We start from the raw sequence: 21998 nt of genomic DNA on the forward strand, positions 1-21998 counted from the left end.
CAAATTTTCGGGAGTATTACATTTCATGTCTATTTCGAACAATAAATTATGGATTAAAGGATTAAAGGATTATATTATCACAAAGATGTAATCACTACACTGAGAGCTTAAATTGTCCGACAAATGTGTTGGTTATGTTTATCTGTCTGTTCATCATGATGGTTCATGGTTTTACTTCTTTCTTCTCTTTTATCAATTATAAAGTTTTCTTGTTACAAAACAAAATGTCGAAAAAGAAGAAGCATGATGAAACAGGTCTACCATTCTACATGACTTGTGTTCGTATTAAGGCATGTTGGGTTCTTGAAAGCGGAAATATTTTCTGACGTCAAATTGGATCTAATTTATGCAGAAAAGAGATCATAAACATATTGATAGCATTTAGCGAAATTCATTTAAGAAATAAATTCATGAATTTTGTTTTAAATGATGTCGCGCACAAGCGGCTTTCCTTGTACACAAAATGATATGGAGAAGCTGGCAAGTATAACGTCACAGAATTAAAAGTAAAGCATAATTCTGTTATCCTTGTTTGAGACTATGCCCCTCATATAAAGAGATGAAAACCATTTTACAGCATAGTAGATAAACGACATTCTGCACCGAGGTGTCATTTCGACGTCACACATGAATAAATTTAGGCATTTCTTAGATGACGGTTCATGGTGTGACTGCCCCATCCATTTGAAAAAAAAACATCCGCGTCATTTTTATCCAATTTAAATTATATTTCTTTGTTCATCTAAATGAATAGGGTATATTTTGTGTGAAAATGTATTGTAAATAACGATGAAATGTAAATAACTATTTTAGTAACAGATGATATAAATAAAGAAATTAGTTAATGTTAGTGTTTTTGTTTTCTTTTCGCTTGTTTGTGTTTTTTTTTCGTTTGCTTGTTTTTTTTTTTTTTTGGGGGGGGATGGTTCTTTTTATTATCATTCGGAGATGAGTTTATCAATGAATCTTATTTTGAAAAGAGAAAATGCTCTCATTCCACACTGATATGGGTGAGAGTTTGTGTGTGTGGATAACGAACACATATAAGTTCTTTGTCGATATGTGAAAAAAAGATCCCTTAATGCTGATTTACGACCTGAATTCATAACGTAACATAAAAACAAACAATATCCAATCGCTAAAACTATTGGAATGAATATTTCGTTACAGTCAAATAATTTTCTTTCATTTGATATATAAACTACAATTCTTTCAAGCTAATGAGTTATTTTTGTATTTTCTTCAAAATATCAAGTTTATTTGGCACTTATCACGATATAAAAGTAAACTTCTTCATTCATTTCTAGAAAATTCCAATACGAAATTTATATCACGCAAAGTAACTTTGTAGTCATGGTCAAGTACATTTTGTGGACATCTACAGGAAACTTTCCAATAATCAGGCAATCCCACAATACATTTCTCAAAGATTAAAATGAATATTATGAAAGATTTCTGCCTAAATGAGACAGAAAATCGTGTACAACTCTTGAACGCACACACAGGTCATGGATTGACCCTGAGTGCAAACAGCTGACTGTGTTACAACTTTGGGGTGATACATTTTCACAACAGGGGTGATCAAACTCACTGGAGGGACTTTATTTCACTTATAACAAAGAAATGTGTACTACAGTTCTGTTGGACGCTCCGATGAAAATAATATGAGTTTCACATTCATTTGAACGCGAGGACAAGATTATTGTATATATATCGAGTGCATTATGCATAAATCATACACCATTGCGACCCCTGCCTGGCCGATGATTCAGGCATGACGATCCTGAGTGACGTCACCGATAGAGACCTCAAATGCCAGGAGAGCCTATTCGACAACTAACTTCATCAAAAAAACCCGTATTGAAGATAACACCCAATGGGAAAATGGCTTTCATTTTCATGAAATATACATTCCATTCTTCAATAAATCTTTCACCCCGTCGTTAACTGCCCATTCATTCTCGAGCAATGGGGGAATGAATACAGAGTGTCTTAAAGTTTGTGTGAAAAAAGGTGCATTTTCCATAGAACTTCTGCCAAAAAGCAATGCGTAAGGGAAAGATTAGCCCCAAAACACGAATAGTAAGATGAGTTAATCAAATGGGATGAATCATGAAAATCAGTAAAATATAGTTTCTCCTGTACTTATTACTGAATACCCCGACTTGATACGATTAATTTTTCCCCCTTTCCATCAACTTTTTAAAAAAAGGGTGCACATTTCCATAAAAAATATCATGTGTTATGTCGACGCGTCGCGACCGACGCCCGTGCGTACGAGCAGGAGGAAGTCAAATGTCTCGTATTTTTCATAATGCGGGGTGGTTAGAATTGAAACTATCCAGACACACAGAGACTCCGTACTTTCTTTTAATTATCTAGCTTTAGAAATATCACCTCCCCAACCCGCAAAGGGGACAAGTGAACTTTTTCATTCATCGAAAGTGAAATAAAAGTTGATATTGAAATTTAAAATGAGACAGAAAACTTTATTCTGGTAAGATATTAGGGTCGACGCCAGTCGCCTTGCAGGTGATATGCCAAAGTTGTTTGGCAACTTGCTCGTCTTTAGCCAACTTAGACTCCTTTCCAAGGCTACAGTTGGTGAAGTATCCGCCAGAAAGTTGTGCGATTGATTCGTCGATAGCACAATAGATAGTGGTTTGGGCACCATCCTTCTCATTTCGCAAGAATCTGAGCAGAAACGATAAGCATATTGTGTTAGGATATTTTAGACTAAGGATAGAATGACAATCAAATCAACAAAGAGCTCGGGAATTAAGGCACGACGAGAATTCATATCAGATCTATCTCAAGCAGGTTATAAGGATTTCTGGAAATACATCAAAACCAGACGAAAGGATAACGTTGGGATCCAGATTCTTAAGACTGGAAACCAAACCATTACTGATGATCAAGGAGAAACAGGTAGATCGGCTGAGCAATAATTCCAGGGTCATTCCATGCCAATTCACCCAATGAAAGTGCAATTTTGCACCCGACCCTTTCGGAATTCGTTGTAAATTGGTACACATAAAATTCACCATGACCCACGCACAAAACAAAAAAAAATAGTCAAATCGGTCCGTCGGTTCTCACGCTACGACCCGCCATTTTCTCCTTGTTTTGACAAAAATGGGCGTGACCTTCAACTTTCAATGGCCATTGCATCGTAACGTGTTGACCAATTTTCACGAAACTGGTACCAATCAAAAGGAAATTCAGAGAGGAATCCAAAACATGCATCAAATAATGTATTGGAGCGATTTATAAGGTCGTGACCCTTGACCTTTACTTTGACCTTGAATTTGACCCCCGGACAAATAATTTTTTAACTTGATTTTCGTGTATGTTAATTATTTGTATGATATTGACAAAATATATTAAAACCAATGATATTTTATTGCTTCACCTTTAAAAATTTCACTCTAGTCCCACATACTGATATTCATGTTAGTAAAGTGTTCACCAGTTACATGATTTCTTCAAATCTTAAGTCACAGTATGCAAACACATGAAAAGAAATTAAGCTCATCAGTTCACAAATGAAACATTAAACATTTATGCTCATGAATACGTGGTATCTGTTTAGGCATTTTGATGTTCAGCAATATATATTATATATATATTATGGGAGCCTTAAATAAGCATATACTCATTTGGTGATAAAAGTAAACACTTTACTAACAAGAATATATATATTAAATACATAAAATACATATATGATATATATTGCTGAACATCAAAATGCCTAAACAGATACCTATTCATGAGCATAAAGGTTAAATGTTTCATTTGTGAACCGATGAGCTTAATTTATTTTCATGTGTTTGCATACTGTGACTTAAGATTGGAAGAAATCATGTAACTGGTGAACACAATGCAGCTATCTACAAGAAGGGCGCAAAGAGTGAAACAGCCAATTATAGTCCCAAGTGATAAAGCGTATAGCCAGCTGATGAAACATATTTCCACCAACTCGATCATTTCTGATTACTAACATGCTTTACTACAGAGTAGATCATGTTATACTAAATTGTTTGCTACAATCCATGATATTGTTTCAATCGACAACCGTAAGGAGACGTGTGACATCGCCACCCTTGACTTTTACGGCATTCGATGTTGTTCCGCATCAAAAACTGCTGCAGAATCTACAAATGTATGGTCTCTGCAACAAGAAACTTGAGTGGATAAGATCCTTTCTGACGCGTCGCTCCCAAAGGACATTGGTAAACGACAAAACATCGAACTGCTTACCAGTCTTGAGAGGTATACCGCAGGCTACAGTTTTCGGCCCGCACCTTTTCATCCTATTTATATATACATGACTTTACAGAAGCGATCTGTTGTACAGAAGATTAATTTCCGATGACTGTATAATACCATACCATGTCAAGCCACTCCGATGGAGTGGCTGGATTGCTCAAAAGGAATTGACAGCCTCTTCAAGTGGGCTAGCACCGGGAATGAAATTCAATGCATCTAAAACACACGGTTATGAGGATAACTAGGAAGAAAGATCCAGGCCATACGATGTTCACCCTTCTAGGCATACAACTTAGGGAAAATAACAGTCACGAATACTTGGGGAGCTACATATAAAATAATCTGAAATGGGATAAACATATTATGCAATATCCAAGAGTACAAAGGTCCAAAACGTTATCAGAAGAAACTTCAATCAAGATTCAAGATTCAAATATTTATTGTCTGTAAAAACACAGAAATTCGGCCTCCGCTGGCATTAAAATTTACATGACAACACTTATTCAACATTACATACAAAATACATAAATAATCAGTACAAAAATGACATTATACAATTCCACCAATTTTCAGCATTCTCTAGCACGCCCACACCACTGCAGATGCGCATAACAGCAGATTTAGCGGATCCGCGCCACAGCACCAGTGCGGCGAGCCAGAGAATACTGAAAAATCCAGATAAATAATGTAGTACGAATAAATTAGATTATGTGACGTTAAATAGAAAGCAAGGAATTCTGTAACTGGCACAGGAACAGAAAGTCATGGGACAGTGACAGAATTCCTTAAACAAAAAAAAACAACAACAACAAAAGAAATACCAGAAATAAGCCTTATAAAACATGCGAGTCCTGCAGCTGACTGTTATAGGAGCAATTTTTAAGACATTTAAGACACTACATCACTGGAACTACATCACTGTAGTTCCAAAAAGATAAAAGAGCGTCTCTATCACACCTTGGTGATACCCCCATCTCGAGTATGCTTGCATTGCATGGCAACCAAGTACAATCAAGAATCTGAAATCTTTCGAAATGTTAAAAAGACGGATTTCTCGATTCGTGATGGAGAAGTTCAGTAGAGAATCCAGCGTTACAGATTTGTCGGAGACTCGGAGGACGGAATAAAAAAAATCTACGCCTCCTGAGCTTCTTTAAGACGATACATGGAGAACTCCACCTATAAGATACGCCTCAAATTTATTTATTTATTTATTTATTTCTGCATGTCATGATAATTTACATATAGTGTAACCGTCACAAAATTGATTACATTGAATTTTACATAATAATAATGTATAATTATGATGATTAACATGACATTAACATAACTGATTATAACAAGGTTGCAGACATGCAGTGGTATGACAAATTAAGCAGATGCTTGAGCTGTTGTCAGACCTTTGGATATATGATTTGCATACATAAATATAAAAAAAATACTGAAAAGTCAAAACTAATGATTACTCAAAGAAGGGAAAGAAAAAGAAAAACAAAACAAAGAAAACTAAATAAACAATTATTATGTTCCACAACTATTTACAAATATTTACAAGGAGTGTGTGAGGTGTAATAATACTTGAAATTATACCAATCCTTAAGTACAATGTACAGTACAACAAATTGTGTCTTGCTAAAAAAATTACATCTTAGAGACAAGTATGCGTTTTACCGCATTTTTGAAGGAATGCACTGATAATATATTCCTAATACTTGTAGGTATCGAATTCCAAACATCAGGTCCATAATGTCTGACAGATTTGTGAGCCAACAGTGTGCGAGGGTTATACAAATGCATATTTAGATGCTTGTCTTGTGTGGTAGGTATGGATAGTATTATTTTGTTGAAACATATCGGATAAGCAGGTAGGTAACATTTTGGCATTAAACCGACACATAAAAAGGGAAGTTTGAAGAAAATGGACATCATCAACAGTAAGACATTGCAGCTTTATGAAGGAAAAATAAGGAAACACGACTGAGACGCCCAAACGATGAACAATTCAAGGTGAACTCTACCTTTATACCAACAACACAATTAGCCAGCTCCTTCCCCGAAACAATCACCATTGGAACAATCTCATAAAAGAAATGATCACTTTAACAGTTTAAGAAGCTCTGAAACCTTCAAAATCGAACTACAAATGCCCCTCAAAAAACCCCAAACACCCAAACCATAACACCACCACTCCCGTCAGCCTCGATATGCCCGAGTAACATGGCGGAGGACTTCGGGGAAAACGACTTCAAGGTACATCTCCATGATAAAATAAAAAGACGACATCTAACAAAAACGTCTAACTATCTGCCACACCGGCCTAGTGGTTACCCACTGGGTGGTGTGCATCGATAAGGCGCAGTGTTTTAATTTAAATATTGCATAAAATAAAGTATGCCTACATGGCGTAGTGGTATAATCCATGCACTCTGAAGTAATTGTTTCCGTCTTAATTTACTGGATTTCAAAATGAAAGACTGATCACTTTTCTTTTCACAAGAAAATGAGCTGTTCCTCATTCTAAAAATAATAATTCAATCAGTGGTCTTAATCTCTTTCGTGTGTATTGAAACTTTAATGTTCCAACAGAATAACTTGTCTCATAATCTGAGAAATGACATTTCAATATAGAAAATCAGAAATCATTCGGCTATATAGGGTTATTAGGTGATGGCCTTCCCATATTTCTTATTCTTTGCTATATAGTCCAATTGTTTTCTCATGACCCATCGGAAGTTCTTTTGTTCTTTCGGCAAATGATTTTTTTTTTTTACAAAGTCATATCAAATTTTTTTTATTTCCACGTTGCAGAAGACTGAATTACAAAGCCTACATATACATAGTATGAACAGCTGATTAAAAAAAAGGATTTTTTTTTTTTTTTTTTGGGGGGGGGTTCAAACCAACTCACACTAGAAGGGGCATTCCCACCAAGTAGAGAAAACGTAATATTCCGGACCGTACGGTAACTCGACTGGACTCCCAGATGCTCGTGTATACAGTCCCCGGATTTACTGAATACGCTGTGACACCAGTCCCCGATAGGCGGCGTGCTAACACTTTAGTGAAGTGAATATTTGCCACTTTACTTTCAAGATAGCGGTTCAACCCAGATATTCCTGTAGGGGTAAAATACAATTTTCATTGTAATTTAAACTTGCCGTATTACAAACTGATATCCAGGGGCGGATCCAGCTTTCGCCAATAGGGGGGGGGGGCGAAAAATATTTGATCAACATTTTCTCGATTGGCTGCTACAATCTGACTTTTTTGTTGGTTTTTCACAGGGTAGTCCTAACTAAAGACTGAAGTTTTAAGTATATGTTAGTTTTTATTGCTATAAACAATATTAGGTATTTCATGTGGTCTTAATATATAATGCGAGCGCGAAGCGCGAGCTAAAAATCTTTGATATTTTATGTCCTTAGAACTGAAGATTCAGAGCAGTCTTTATAATCATGAACAAAGATAAGTATCCAACCAAACAATGCGAGCGCGAAGCGCGAGCCGAAATTTTATCATATAGTAACGTGAAAAGTGACTCAATTAGAACTGTTTTTAGTGATTATTGAAGAGGTCACAAGTATCACCATAAATAATGAGAGTGCGAAGCGCGAGCTCAAAATTTCTGATATTCCGACCTGAAAAAAATGAACAGTCTAAGCGCGTTTTTATTTAAATAAACAAGCTGTGCGTTTCAAACAATCAAATGCGAGCGCGAAGCATGAGCTTAATTTTTTGATATACTGACATGATATTAAAGGAGCATTTTGACAAATTTTGGTATGAATTTCCAAAGAGCATAGGTATCTCACAAATTAAACAATGCGAGCGCGCAGCGCGAGCCGAACATTTTGATACACATTAACAATTTGTGTAAATCAAGCAAAATAATAAATGCTTGATGTGCAAGAGAATTGTGTGCAAATTGATATCAGAACTGGATATATTGTATATTTACTGGTTATATATTAGTGTTATTTAACCCTCTTGAATGGGATTCATTACACAGGCAATGCGAGCGCGAAGCGCGAGCGAAAACTTTTATATAAAGTCTATTTTCCAATTCTTCCCCTCTCCTTTTTTTTTGTTTCCTTTCGGGGTCGGGCCGGTCGTTACGAGACTGTAAATTACACATCATGGGTAAAATACCTCTTTCTTACTTTTCTTTCTGTTTTTCGTAGTTTCTATCAAGGTAAAGAGTAAACTTTTTTTTCTGCAGGTTGTCAAAAAATAGGGGGGGGGGGGGGGCGGGGCCGGCTCGGCCCCCTCCTGGATCCGCACCTGATATCGATATCATTCTGTATTGTATTCGGAGCATGTTCGTCAGAGAGTGACACGTATCGCAGGTTCGCCTCCTCTCTCCATTACGTAACGTGGATATTTGAAGTTGAAAAAGATATCGGGAACTACGAAAATGTCGAGCGGTCATCGAGGGAAACAAGGCGGGAAACGCCCCCGACCATCTACCGGCTCTAGTCCAGAAGGACCTGCTCTCTTGCCTGCCATTAAGAATCTGTTAGCAGAGGAGATAGGAAAGGTTCTAGATAGAATTCAAGTTTTGGAACTTAACTTTGAAGCCAAAATAAAGAAATTTGAAGAAAAACTTAACGATGTTGTGAATTCGGTCACTTTTAATGAACAAAGTATTTCAGAACTTCAGCAGAAAATAAAGGAGGATAAGGAAATAGTCAACCAGGAAATTGACAGTCTCAAGGCATACATTAATCGGGAAAATTTACTTTTCCACGGAATAGCAGAAGGTAATCAAGAGGAAAATGTGGAGAACCTTTTACGGGACTTTTATGTGGAGCACCTTAGATTTGATAGAGCGGTTGCAGATAGGATTGAATTTCAACGAGCCATCGGATCAACTCTACCAGAAGACCGCGCCCCATCATTGCAAGATTTTTGAGATATAAAGATCGCGCTGCTGTGTTTCAAAAGGCGAAGAATTTGAAAGGTTCACACATGTTTATTACAGAGGATCTCCCACTGCGAATAAGAGAACGTCAACGAGCTCAACTGCCAGCCTTAAAGGCAGCCCGGTCTTCAGGTAAGATGGCTTATTTCTCCCGAAGCGAACCTTGGAAGTTGTACATCGATCGAGTTTATGTGCCACGGGAGAGGCAACATGCGTTCATTCGGCCACTTCCTACGGAGACACATCCCGGTAACCCAGGAATACGTCTTCAGGTAGCTGCTGGTGCAGAGCATAATCTCCCGAATAAGCAACTGGCGCTATGAGATTGCAAGGAGAAAAGCTTGGATAAGTATCATTTATGTTTACATTCGCTTACACTAAGCATTTAATTTTCTAGACAACGGAGTTAAAGAGGTTTTTCGCTAAGTGAGACCCTTCTAAACATCATTTAAACCGTTTAACTGAATTTGGTTTGATAAATATTTCATAACAAATTGCGAGTCAACTGAAGCAAAATTGTTTCATTATTTGTGGAAGATGCAATGAGGATGATTGAAGAATGGTATATTCCTATTCAAACAAAAAAAGCAAGAGAAATGCAGGATAAAGAAGACAGGAAAATATAACAGCAATAACTAAAGCGTGATGTGAGAACAAATATTGTGCACTCTTATCAACATTGATCACTGCTGGATGGAGAACGAGTTTAATACTAAAAACTATTTTTTTAAGGAAGGAAAGGAGATGAAGCGTTTCAAAAGTGAAAAGCAACAGGGCTTATATTTTGATTATTAAAGATATTTCATGCAACAAGAAGAATCTTTATCTAGAATGAAGAAACTAGGAGACGTTGATGGAACAATCACCCTTTCTTTATGATTTTGTGGAAAAGATATATAGGTACACAAATATTACCTAACTTACAATTAATTAATTTTGAGCATGAATTTGCAAGGTATGAAGGGTTTTCTCAAGGAGCTCTTGGCTCATTCACTAAACCACTTTTAGCCCCAAAAAAGGGGTAGAAAGGAAAAAAAAGGAATGGAATGCACATGACAGTAAATCTTCTTAGTCTAATTTAAAGGCATAACCTTAAATCAATTTCATAAAAGAATAAATATTGCTAGAGAAGGTAATAGACAGGATGAATAGCTCTGTGTGCATTTACAATTTTGCATCATTGCTGGTGACTATGTATTACGTCTTTTTCTATCGCACATCCCAGGTTTTTGTTTTTGTTTGGTTGTTTGTTTGTTTTTATAATAAGCACACGGGATGACTCTTCCAACAATTAGAATGTTTGAAATTTTATTAATGGTTATTGATCTACATATTCAATGAAACAAAAAAAATGAAGGAATAGAAAGATTTGCTTCAGGCAGATAGCTTTAATTGGCAGAGAACATTATTTGAATAGAGCTATATGTTACAATGGCTCTAAACAAATTAGCATGGGCAATTTGAATAGCTCCATTAACGTTATTGAATGTAACCAGCTAATTGAGAGGCAAGAAATCTGCTTTATTTTGTTCTAGTTGTTTTTATTAAAACGACGCTATTTTATATGGAATTTTAAGTATTCTACCATTTATTTTATTGATTTTCCTTTTCTTCATTCCTTTATCACGTATAATGCTAGTTTAATAAATGGCACATGGTTATAGCAGTTCTTCTCATACCAAATCTCAATTTGTATTGGTTTACAGAAGAATAACAAAAGAAGCCACTCGGCAAGGGTGAATCGGAAAATGATTGTTTTGCATCATGCCTTAATGATTAATTGTTCACTGAACTCAACTTGATTGAAATAATTTCGATCAATGAAAGCGATGCTATGTCAAGTGCTATGTTGGTCAGGTTCTTTTTTTTATTATTTTGATCGCGTGTTACATTATTACACATACCACTTGGCAACACTCAGTTGATCATGCATACCTGAATGTCTGTTCATATTTAGCCAGCTTTTGTAATTTGTTTTCATTATGAAAGGAATGTCAAAAGGAATAAAATCACCTTATTTGTTTTTATGATAGTCGACATTACATTCCACTTGACAGGGAAAATTCCACATTGTTGCGAATAGAATTGTTACGCTGATTATTTTTGTCCATCCCAAATTGAATACGAATGTTTTTTTAGGGCGGGGTGCTGGATGGTAGATTGGCTTTAAAGAGTGGCTGGATAGCAGATGGTATAAATTGGCTTTAAAGAATGTCATAAAAGCTTGCATTCAAGCATTGTCCAACGGAGTTTATACATATTCAGTGGCTGACCGTGGCCCGGAGGACGCGAGGCGTTGGGGGCGGCATTGTTCACAGACAATGCAGTGCCCCCCCCCAGTGCTTAGTCTCGTCCGGGTCGCGGTCCGCTACTGACCACTCCGCAAGTATCAGTCAATTATGCGTACCTTGCATTGACTAAAATTAAGGACTTTTTTTTTTTTTTTTTTTTTATTCATCCAAACTTTCACATTTATGGGTACAGTGCCGGTTAAAAAAGATTTCATTCGATACCGTATTATACTTTGTATACCAGAATTTCACATCTCAATTATTGTAAGAGGGGGTCTGATATCATGCATCAGTATGCCATTATGTTCGATCAAAAAGACAAGCTACAATGCTGGATGTTAATACATTGTATTATATTCTTATATACATGCCACTCAGCAAGGTTGAATAGAAAAATCATTGTTTTGCATCATGCCTTGATGCCTGACTGTTTACTGAACTTCAAGGTTGAAATAATTACGATGAAATCGATGCTATGTCAAGTGCAACATTGATTAGGCACTTTTTTTTGTTTGATCGCATGTTACGTTTTTACACATGCCACTTGGCAACACTCAGTTGAACATGTATACCTTATTGTCCGTATTTCGCCAGTTTTGAATATATTTTCATTAAGAGTGGAATGTCAGAAGGTATAAAATTACTTTAATTGTTTTAATGATAGTTTACATTACATTCCACTTGACAAGGGAAATTCCACATTATTGTGAATGGAATTGTTACTCTGATTATTTTTGGTCATTTAAACATTGGCCAACGGAATTTATACAGAGTCATGTCATTCCGCAAATTGTGCGTGCCTTGTATTAACTAAAACTAAATGATCATTTTTTTTTTCATCCAAATTTTCACAGTTATCAGGGTGGAGTGTCGGTTAGAAAAAGATTTGACACAATACCGTATTTATACTTTGTACACCAGAATTTCACATCCCAATTATTGTAAGAGTGGAGCTGATATCTCCATCGGTATGCCATTATGTTCATTCTAAAAGTTACAATGATTGAGGTTAATACAATGTGTACCTCTTTCACACATGCCACTCGGCAAGGGTGAATAGGAACGACTGTTTTGCATCATGCCTTAATGCCTAATGGTTTATTGAACTTGATTGAATTAATCAAGATAAATGGTATCGTTGCTATGTCAAGTGTTATATTGATTAGGCATATTTTCTCGGTTGTTTGATCACTCGTTACACGTTTCAAACATGCCACTTGGCAACACTCAGTTGATCAGGCATACTGTCGTATTTCCACAGTTTTGAACATATTATTAAGAGTGAATTGTCAAAGGGTATAAATTTATCTTAATTGTTTTTTTAAGTGATAGTCACATTGCACTCACTCGACTGGGAAAATTCCACATTGTTACGAGTGGTCAGATATACTGCATCGGAATGCCACTATGGTCGTTCAAAACTGAAGATCAATGCTTGAAGTTAATATATTGTGTACCTCATATACATGCCACTCGTCAAGGGTGGGTCGGAAAATATTTGTTTGGTATTATGCCGGGGTATCATGCCTTAATGCCCTCTTGTTAATTTAACTTGAGCAGGCTCTTATGTGCTGTTGTTGGTCGCGAGATAGATACTTAACATCTTGAAGCAGATTTTTTGAGAATGGAATAAATAGATACTTGGGCCCTTGGGTGTGATATTGTTACTCTTTCACAAGATTAAGTCCGGTATGATGACAACAAACCTTGGTCCTGATGATTAGTTAGGAAGGGGGCTTTAGGCAAGTGAGCTGACTTAATGAGGAAATAAATGGTAAACAAATGGTTAGCCTTTTCTTTTTTTAACTAAGCATACTGATGAAGTATGTCGAATAGTAGCCGCTTAAACTATTTTGTATATACCTGATATATCTCAATAACAAAGGAAGGAAACAGATAAGATGGTGGATAAAAAAGCTTATTGTAGGGGGATGTCCTATATTTCGATTAAGATATAGTCAGGAAACCGTTGACAAAACGGCCTTTCAAGCGTAAAGGTGCATTGTTTTATGTTCTGTTTATAATTAATTCTTTATTAATACTTCGCCTCATTATTACCCTGGGAAAACTAACTTTCATGAATGCGAAGATGTCGTCAATTTAAAATTGTGCTTTTTTGAAAGGTAATCATTGTATCGAGAATATTTTTAATGGGATACAATTATTAAAGGGGAAGTAGCCCCTGACATGGGGTTTATAGTGAGAATGGAAAGGGATCGTTAGCGGGTACAGGTCATAATCTGTCGGGTCTGATGCCCTTTTTTTGAAAAAAATGAAATCTATTCTTTTTTTAGAAACGTGCATGTCATGTTTATTAACATGATTAAAGATATTGTAAATAATATACAAAAGAAAAAAAAGAAAGATAATTGATATTAGTTCAAATTATTTTGGTTTTTAATTTCAATTCTTTATTATGTCTCATATATTTGCATTGGTTTCTTTTTTATATTTTGGCATTTGATTCCTTTCATTTTAATGTTTTTTGTCGTTTTGTTGTTTAAATTCATTTTCCTAGGTGTCGGGGGGGGGGGGGGGGCGGCGAATACGGGAATTATAGGTTAAGTTCTAATGCTTACGACACTATGGCGATTCCCTTTGTTGTGTGTGAATTGGGAGGTGTGTCTTTGTGGGGAATGTATGGTTATTGTTTGTTATGTATCTCTCTGTCCGCATGGGTGTGGACGTCTCAGTGAAAATGATGTTAGGATCAAGGATAGCAGATGTGTATTTGAAAGTGCCTCGCCGTCAGTATTTAGAAGCAGTAAAATGTGGACAAGTATATTATTACTTATAAATAATTTATATGGAGTGTAGCACTAGTAAGATATCCATTGATTGTAATTTCATCTCTCTAAATGTAAAAGGGATAAGAGAAGAATCAAAGAGGAGAAAAAATTTTGATTGGTGTCGTGATAAACGTTCAGATATTGTATTTTTACAGGACATTTAGTACGAAACATATCGAAGAGAGGTGGAAAAAAACAATGGGTTGGAAATATATATTTCAGTCATGGTACGAGTCATAGTAAAGGAGTTAGTATACTTGTAGATGCTAAGCTAGATGCCCAAGTTTTAAAAGTCATTGCTGATGAAGAAGGTCGGTTTGTAATTTGGAAATGCAACATACAGGGGTTTGATTTAGTTTTAGCAAACGTTTATTTCCCAGTTCGAGGGAAAGAATCGGAGCAAATAACTTTTTTGAGGAAGCTCAATACAACATTAAAAAGAATAAATGAGAATAATTACCCCATAATAATAGGAGGAGATTTCAATATGATACGAGATAAAGACCTAGATTATAGGGGTACTTGTAAGCAAAATATGAATTCCAAATTTGAATCTCTTTTCAATGATTTTTTGATTGAATATAAATTGATAGATATATAGAGGAAAGGAAATGGAATTAAAAAACAATATACCTACAAACAAATGAACCCTTTCATGCAAAGTAGATTGGACTATTGGTTTGTATCAGAAACTTTAGAAGAGATTATTTCAAATTGTAAAATACTTCCATCCTTAGCACCAGATCATTCAGCAGTTCAGTTGCATTGCTATAATCTGCCATCTGATTTAAAATTTGAAAGTTCTTACTGGAAATTCAATAATAGTTTATGTAACGATGAAGATTTTAAGAAAAGATGAAAGAGGAAATTTTAAGATTGAAGGAAGAATTTAAAGAAGAAATTGCAGATAAGAGAGTTCTCTGGGATTTTCTAAAAATGAAAATTGGCAGTTTTACAAGAAAATATTCTAAAGAAAAGGCTAAGATACGGAAGGAAAAAATAAAGATTTTGGAGAAAGAAATATTGGTTTTAGAAAACGATCTTTTAGGAAAGGTAGACAGGCAAAAAATAGAATTATTAGAAGGTAAACAAAATGAATTAAAAGCAATTTATAATTACGTTAATGAGGGAGTGAAGGTAAGATCTAGAGCATCATATTATGAAAGTGGTGAAAGAGATACAAGGTATTTTACTCAACTGATGGAATCTAATAAAAGAAAAACAGTAATACGTAAACTAATGATAGAAGGAAAAATCAGTTTTAATCAAAATGAAATAATTCAGGAAATACAAAGATTTTACAGTAAATTATACTCGCAACAGGAAGGCGAAAAATACGAGATTATGGAAGATACCTTTTTTCAAGATATACCGGAATTAGAACCGGCTTCAAGAGACATTTGTGAAGGAAAAGTAACTCAAGGTGAATGTTTGGAAGCTTTAAAACAAATGAAACTTAATAAAACACCGGGAAACGATGGGCTTAGTGTTGAATTCTATTTAGTATTTTGGTCTATAATAGGAGATTTGATAGTAGACGCTTTAAATGAATCTTTTTCTAAGGGGGAACTTTCGGCACATCAAAAACAAGCAGTTATTATTATGTTTGCGAAAGACGGAAAAGACCCTTTGTTTACTAAGAATTACAGGCCAATTTCATTACTGAATGTCGACTATAAGATTTTAGCAAAAGCTCTCTCAATAAGAATTAAAAAAGTATTGCATGAAATTATTCATATTGATCAGGTTGGATATATAAATGACAGAAATATAGGAGAGGCAGTAAGGTTAATAGACGACATGATTTTTTATACGAAACAAAATAATATTCCGGCTATTTAATGGCAATAGACTTTGAAAAAGCATTCGACTCTGTGTCCCACGTATTTTTACAAAATGTTTTACGTCAGTTCGGTTTTGGAGCATCTTGGTGTAGGTGGATTAAAACATTATATAATAAAGCCTCAAGCTGTGTTTTTAATGGAGGCATATCTACAGGGTATTTTTGCGTTGAAAAGGGGGTAAGGCAGGGGGACCCGCTCTCTCCCTATTTATTTATTTTATGTATCGAGGTCTTAGCTCATTCGATTCGTAAAAATTCCGATATACGTGGAATTCACTTTGGTGATTTTGAAGTTAAACAAATACTTTATGCAGATGATACGACCCTTTTCATAAAAGATCCGTTATCAATAGATAACATAGAAAAAACCTTTGAAAATTTTGAAAAAATATCAGGTTTGAGAATAAATAAAGACAAAACCTTTATTTTGCTGTTAGGCCCCCTCTCCGAAGAAAACGTTAGAATGCCTTTTGGTAAACTAGTAGAAGTCATTAAAATATTGGGTATAACTTTTTCATTGGATGTGGAGGTACAGGAAAGGATAAATTATAAAGAGATCTTAAGCAAAATTAAAAATTTGTTGAATTGGTGGAAACAGAGAGATCTCACTCTAATGGGAAAAATTCAATTGTTGAAAACATTTGCACTCTCGAAAATAATTTTTGTATCGTCACTCACCCCAGTACCACCTTGGGTTTTTCATGATATTGAAACGTTAATGTTTGAATTTTTATGGAATGGGAAAGACAAAATAAAAAGGAACATTATGTGCATGGATTACGAAAAAGGAGGGCTTAGAATGATAGATTTTAACTTATTTGTATTTGCACAAAGGATTATGTGGTTAAAGAGACTCATACTCGGAGATTCGAAAATAGGATGGAAACGATTTTTTATAAATAGGACACGTAATTTTGGAGGCTTACTAATACTTTTTAGTAACATATCTTTAAATTTGTGCAGATTGTCCCTACCAAGCTTTTACATAAGTTTGTTGGAAATATGGGGTGCTACGAAAGAAATATTGCTTAAAAAGGAAACGTCAAAAAGAAATGAGATATTCTTTATAATAAATTTATACGTTTGGACGGAAATATGCTATTTGAAGAAAGCTTATTTCTTAGAAATATTTATAAAATACATCATTTAGTTGATGACAGGGGTAATTTTAAATCTAGAGCCTTCCAGAGGATGGGATTAAAAGAAGATGAGATAGAATATCTCCACACAGTATATAAAAATATTCCAGCAACGTGGAAATGTCTCTTGAAGAAAACAGACACATGCAGGGACACAGCTTTAAATTTCGAATTTATGTTTCATGGAAATGTGAACACAATAGCTAATGTTACATCAAAGAAAATCTATGAAGCTTTGTTAAACATGAAATCTGAGAGGTCATGCGCTGTTAAAAACATTGAAAGAATATATGACTTTTCTGAAAAAGATACTGATACAATATTTTTAAGACCTAGGGTAGCTACCTTAAATAGCAAGTTAAGGGAGTTTCAATTTAAATTGCTGTATGAACTTGTATATACTAAAAAATATTTGTTTAGATTTAAATTATCAACACATAATCTATGTTCGTTCTGTGGCAAATGTGAAGAGACATATGAGCACATATTCTTCACCTGCGAATACATAAAAACTTTATGGAAAGACTGTGGTTGTTTATTTAAATTACGTCAAATAGAAAATGTTAATTGGAAGGATATTCATATTGGAGTTAAGGTTTTTGATATAGGGAAGGAACAATTACTAAATCATATTATCTTTCTAATTAAATTTATGATCTTTGAGCATAGTAAGGCTAAAAGAAGACCCCCAACCCCTCAAGAGATAAGGAAAAAGATATTGGAAAATGAAAAGGAGGAAAAAAGAATAGCAGAGGCACGTGGAAAATTATCCGGTCACCTGAGGAAGTGGGACAACTTTCACACTTCACGATGACGAGGCACTCAGAATCCATTTGTTTTTGTTTTTAATTAATGCATGATATGCACTTATTTTCATGACAGCTGCCTTAACACTTATGCGGACAGATGAAATGCATTTGATCTGGTGGAGGTATGTGTGTGTGAGGGTATGTGTGCGGGTGTGTGTGTGTGTGTAAGGGTGTGTGGGCAGGGGGTGTTTGTGCGTGAATCGGTTTGAGTGTGATGGGGGTGGGATGTGAGTGTGCGGGAAGGTCCGAAGATTATCAATAGTAATTCTTCTCTCATAAATCCCATATTTTAATAAACTTACAGGTTTCTTTACAGAGTTTTCTTTGTGATAAATGGTGAATAATTTGATTTTAGGCTGTACTTTTTTTTCGCTTCAATTAACATATGTATTATGTATATATAAAAATGTAAGAGAAAAGAATGTACATCAGACACTTACAACAAATTGAATTGATTTAGAATTTATTTATGACATTGTTTAAATTCATTTTTGTTAAGAATTGTCAAATGTAACCATAATATTTGTAAGTTCAAATCAAACTTTGTAATGAACGTTATATTTTACTATGTTCAATTGTGTTTTATGAGAGAAGAGAATAAAAGATTACTAAAAAAAAAAAAAAAAAGAATTGAAGCTTGACAAGCCACCCGAAAACCTCAAATTATTATCTAGGCATATGATTATAGAAGGTATTTATTGAATAAAAATCTGAGGCTCATAAAAAAAAAAAAAAAAGTCAAAGTACAAACCTAATTTTGTAACGCACCAAGTTTGGTATACATTTTTAGCAGCGGGAGATGGGAGGGGGGGGGGGGCAGCTTTTTAATATTGTACTAACCTTTTTCTTTAGAGCATGAATGTCAGATTGGAACAAATATTACTACATGTTTTCTCCGAAATTGTGATCGAAGTAAAAGAGCAAAATTGTTGTAATTTCCCCCAAAGATTAAGAATGAAATTAAATATATACTCATCTAAAAATATAGGCCTACTCATCTTAAAAAGTTAGGCATACTAGTAGTTCAACTCTGTGTAAATTGTGGTGTAAAAAAATACAAATTATATCCAAATATTCTTAGGGACATTTTAAGGGGCCGGCGGGGGAGGGAGGTGCTTCAGCACGGGTGGACCCGGGGGATGGTGTAGCTACCCTTACATGGATCCATGCACCATTAAAATCTAACCTCAAATCCATAATCATGATAACAAAACGGTGCTGATAAAATTACTTAATAATCATGATTTGCGACAGAAATGGGTCGATCAATATTATTGTTATCATGTACCATTATGATTTTTATTATCTTTTATCATAATACCCTCATCATCATTACCTTTGCCTGATATATTTGTGTAATCAATTTGTTTGATATTGACGTGACCGTAGGATGTTACATTGATGATCCGACTGGGGGCACTCTTCTTCATAAGATTAATCAACGCCAGAGTTAGCACGAAATGACCAACATGATTCGTTGCCATGGTGGTATCATAGCCTTCAGGCGTCAGGCCATGGTCGGAGAAACTGACCAGTCCTGTTTGTGTTAGATTGGAAAACACAATTAGCCAAATGATGAAGGAGGATTCTTAAAAGAAGTAGATGAATAAGAAGAAGCTTGAAGGAATATAAAAATGCAAGAACTCTCTGGATGATGTAAATTTCCGTAACATTTCTTATTGAATGTACCCATCAGCTCGAGCTGGACTTGGCCTTAACAAAAAAAAGTTTAGTGTGAAATTTTCAAACGAGCCTTCCTTTTCTTTATTCCATTGAGTTATGCTAGATTCCGCACCCCTTACAAATCTTAAACCTATAACTTAACTGCAAACTTTAGAATGTGAAATGATACAAAATTAGTTCTACGATCAATTACCTGCATTGTTTATGAGAACGTCAAGTCTCTCCTCTTCTTTCAGAATTTCCTCTGCGCATTTTTTGACTGAATTCAAGTCTGATAGGTCTATTTGCTTGAAGATGACATTTTCATTGGATGATCTCTTGCGGACATCATCTACTGCTACCTTTGCTTTGGTCGGGTTGCGACATCCCATGATAACCCTAGCTCCTCGGCTAGCAAGGTCAATAGCAGTCTCTCGACCAATACCGGAGTTTGCACCTACAAGATAAATAAAATTAGTCAAAGTTCTTACCTTAAATTAAAATTCTTGTTAGAAAAATGAAGAACATAGATGAGGATAAAGGAACCATGATGGCAAACTGCAGGGGAGTAACAGGGGTCGGTGGCCAGGGGGGGGGGGGAGCAAGAGGAAACAATTTCCCGGTCATATCGTGGTATGAACGTTTTTTTTAATGATTGTGCCCCCGAGCATTAGTATAGGGCAAAGCTCAATGCGTGAGAAGTACAAAAAAGAAGGGGACACAGCATGGCGCGCAGCAAAAAAACGCTTAGTATAAGACCCGAGCGAGCGAAGCGCGCGAGAAAAAAAATCACCTTTTCATGAGAATCTAACTTTGAGATTGTTTTTGACATGGTATTCATGGCAATACACATATATTTTGCCTATTTCTAAAAATCGACCAAGAAGCGCGAGCTAATTAAAAAAAATGTATATAGACCCTACTGACTGAAAAAGGAACTGTTAAGGACTAGCTGTTTGCATTGGATCATGAAGATGATATCTCACCAAATAAATAATGCGAGAGCGTAGCACGAGCTGAAAATTTTGATCAAGTTATGAAAATTAGGATGTTTATCTTGCTAAAACGAATAATGAAAACTCTAATCGCGAGAAGCATATTGACTTTAACATTGGATAATTAGGCCCCATGTGAACAGATAATTTACTTATCTCAGTCTACCATTACTGCGATCGCGTAGCGCGAGCGACATTTTGAATTTAATACAATGGCCTGAAAGATGTATGTTAGTGACAAAAATTGTTGAGAACTAGCAGTGAATTGATCAAAACATTTTCAAAATTTAAAGAAGAAAAAAGCTGTTTTGGAGCACTTTGCAGTCTTAGTACGATGCTTATGACAAATGCATCATATAACATGATATTTTACATTCCCCAAATTATAAAGTAATATACAAACCAATGAAAATTACATCATTGAAAAACAAAATACCTGTTATAAGAACTGTCTTTCCTCTCAGGCTGATGTGACTGTTCACTCGACAGGTACCTGGATGCCATCTTAAGGTTAATCCTCTATTGAAATAGCGATATACAGCATCCGATGTTAATACGGTGAAGACGATGCTCGGTAATATACCAAGGGCGACTTTAACAGAAAGAGAAGAGTTGCTAAGCCATATCAAAGAATGTTGAAGAAATATCGTCCCGTAATCCTCAACGAGCTCCATGCCAATAACCCCAAAGCACGGTGTATAAGCTGGGCAAGTATACGTGACTATAATATTAACTTGAACACGCGTGTTGACAACAAAAAAGCCAATAGAAATAAATATGAAAGGATATTTTATGTGCATTGTGCTTGAAGGTCCATCCAGAGGTCACGCTATACAAAAGGTGGAAATCACATTCTGGCCTGTTTAACGTTAAATACGGTACACGTATGCAGGCCCCAGAACCCGATCCGTGGGGGAAGGGGGGGGGGTGGCGGCGAGGGGCCTTCATTACTCCCCAGTATCACCACAATAAAGCTCAAATGAATTAATTTGAAATAAATAATAGAAATAAAAATTTAAAAAATGGAAAGGCAAAGGCAAAAGGAAAGAAAAGGAAGCTGGAAACGTGACTGGAGAAAAAAAAAGTTAAAGAGGAGGAAAGAGAAGGAGAAAAAAGGAAAGGGGGAAGAGAAATCATAAGGGAGGTAATAGAGGATGGAAAAGTAAGAAAAAGGGAAAGGAAAAGGAGAGAGAAGGAGAAAAAAGGAGAAGGGGAAGACAGATGGGAAAGAAAAAAAGGGGGGAAACGAAGAAGTGAAGCAAATATAGGGGTCTATGAAT

General features: G+C 35.5%; 1 protein-coding gene across 2 annotated transcripts in view; it reads right to left on the reverse strand.

The window, feature by feature from the left end:
* The window catches only part of LOC121425059 (retinol dehydrogenase 11-like), a 31108-nt gene extending 9683 nt beyond the window's left edge, over positions 1-21425 (reverse strand). The window contains exons 1-5 of one of the 2 annotated variants that reach the window (XM_041621017.1): positions 21155-21425; positions 19938-20180; positions 19398-19598; positions 7178-7385; positions 2245-2694 (exon numbers count right to left, since the gene is read on the reverse strand). In XM_041621017.1, coding sequence (XP_041476951.1) covers positions 2490-2694; positions 7178-7385; positions 19398-19598; positions 19938-20180; positions 21155-21392 — 1095 coding nt within the window. In that variant the 5' untranslated portion in view covers positions 21393-21425 and the 3' untranslated portion in view covers positions 2245-2489. Of the gene's footprint in view, positions 1-2244; positions 2695-7177; positions 7386-19397; positions 19599-19937; positions 20181-21154 lie in introns of those variants that run through there. The other variant, XM_041621025.1, reaches the window with a different exon arrangement.
* Positions 21426-21998: the final 573 nt, after the last annotated feature.

The sequence above is a fragment of the Lytechinus variegatus genome, chromosome 1, assembly GCF_018143015.1.
Source record: "Lytechinus variegatus isolate NC3 chromosome 1, Lvar_3.0, whole genome shotgun sequence".
In the NCBI taxonomy this organism is placed as follows: Eukaryota; Metazoa; Echinodermata; class Echinoidea; order Temnopleuroida; family Toxopneustidae; genus Lytechinus; species Lytechinus variegatus.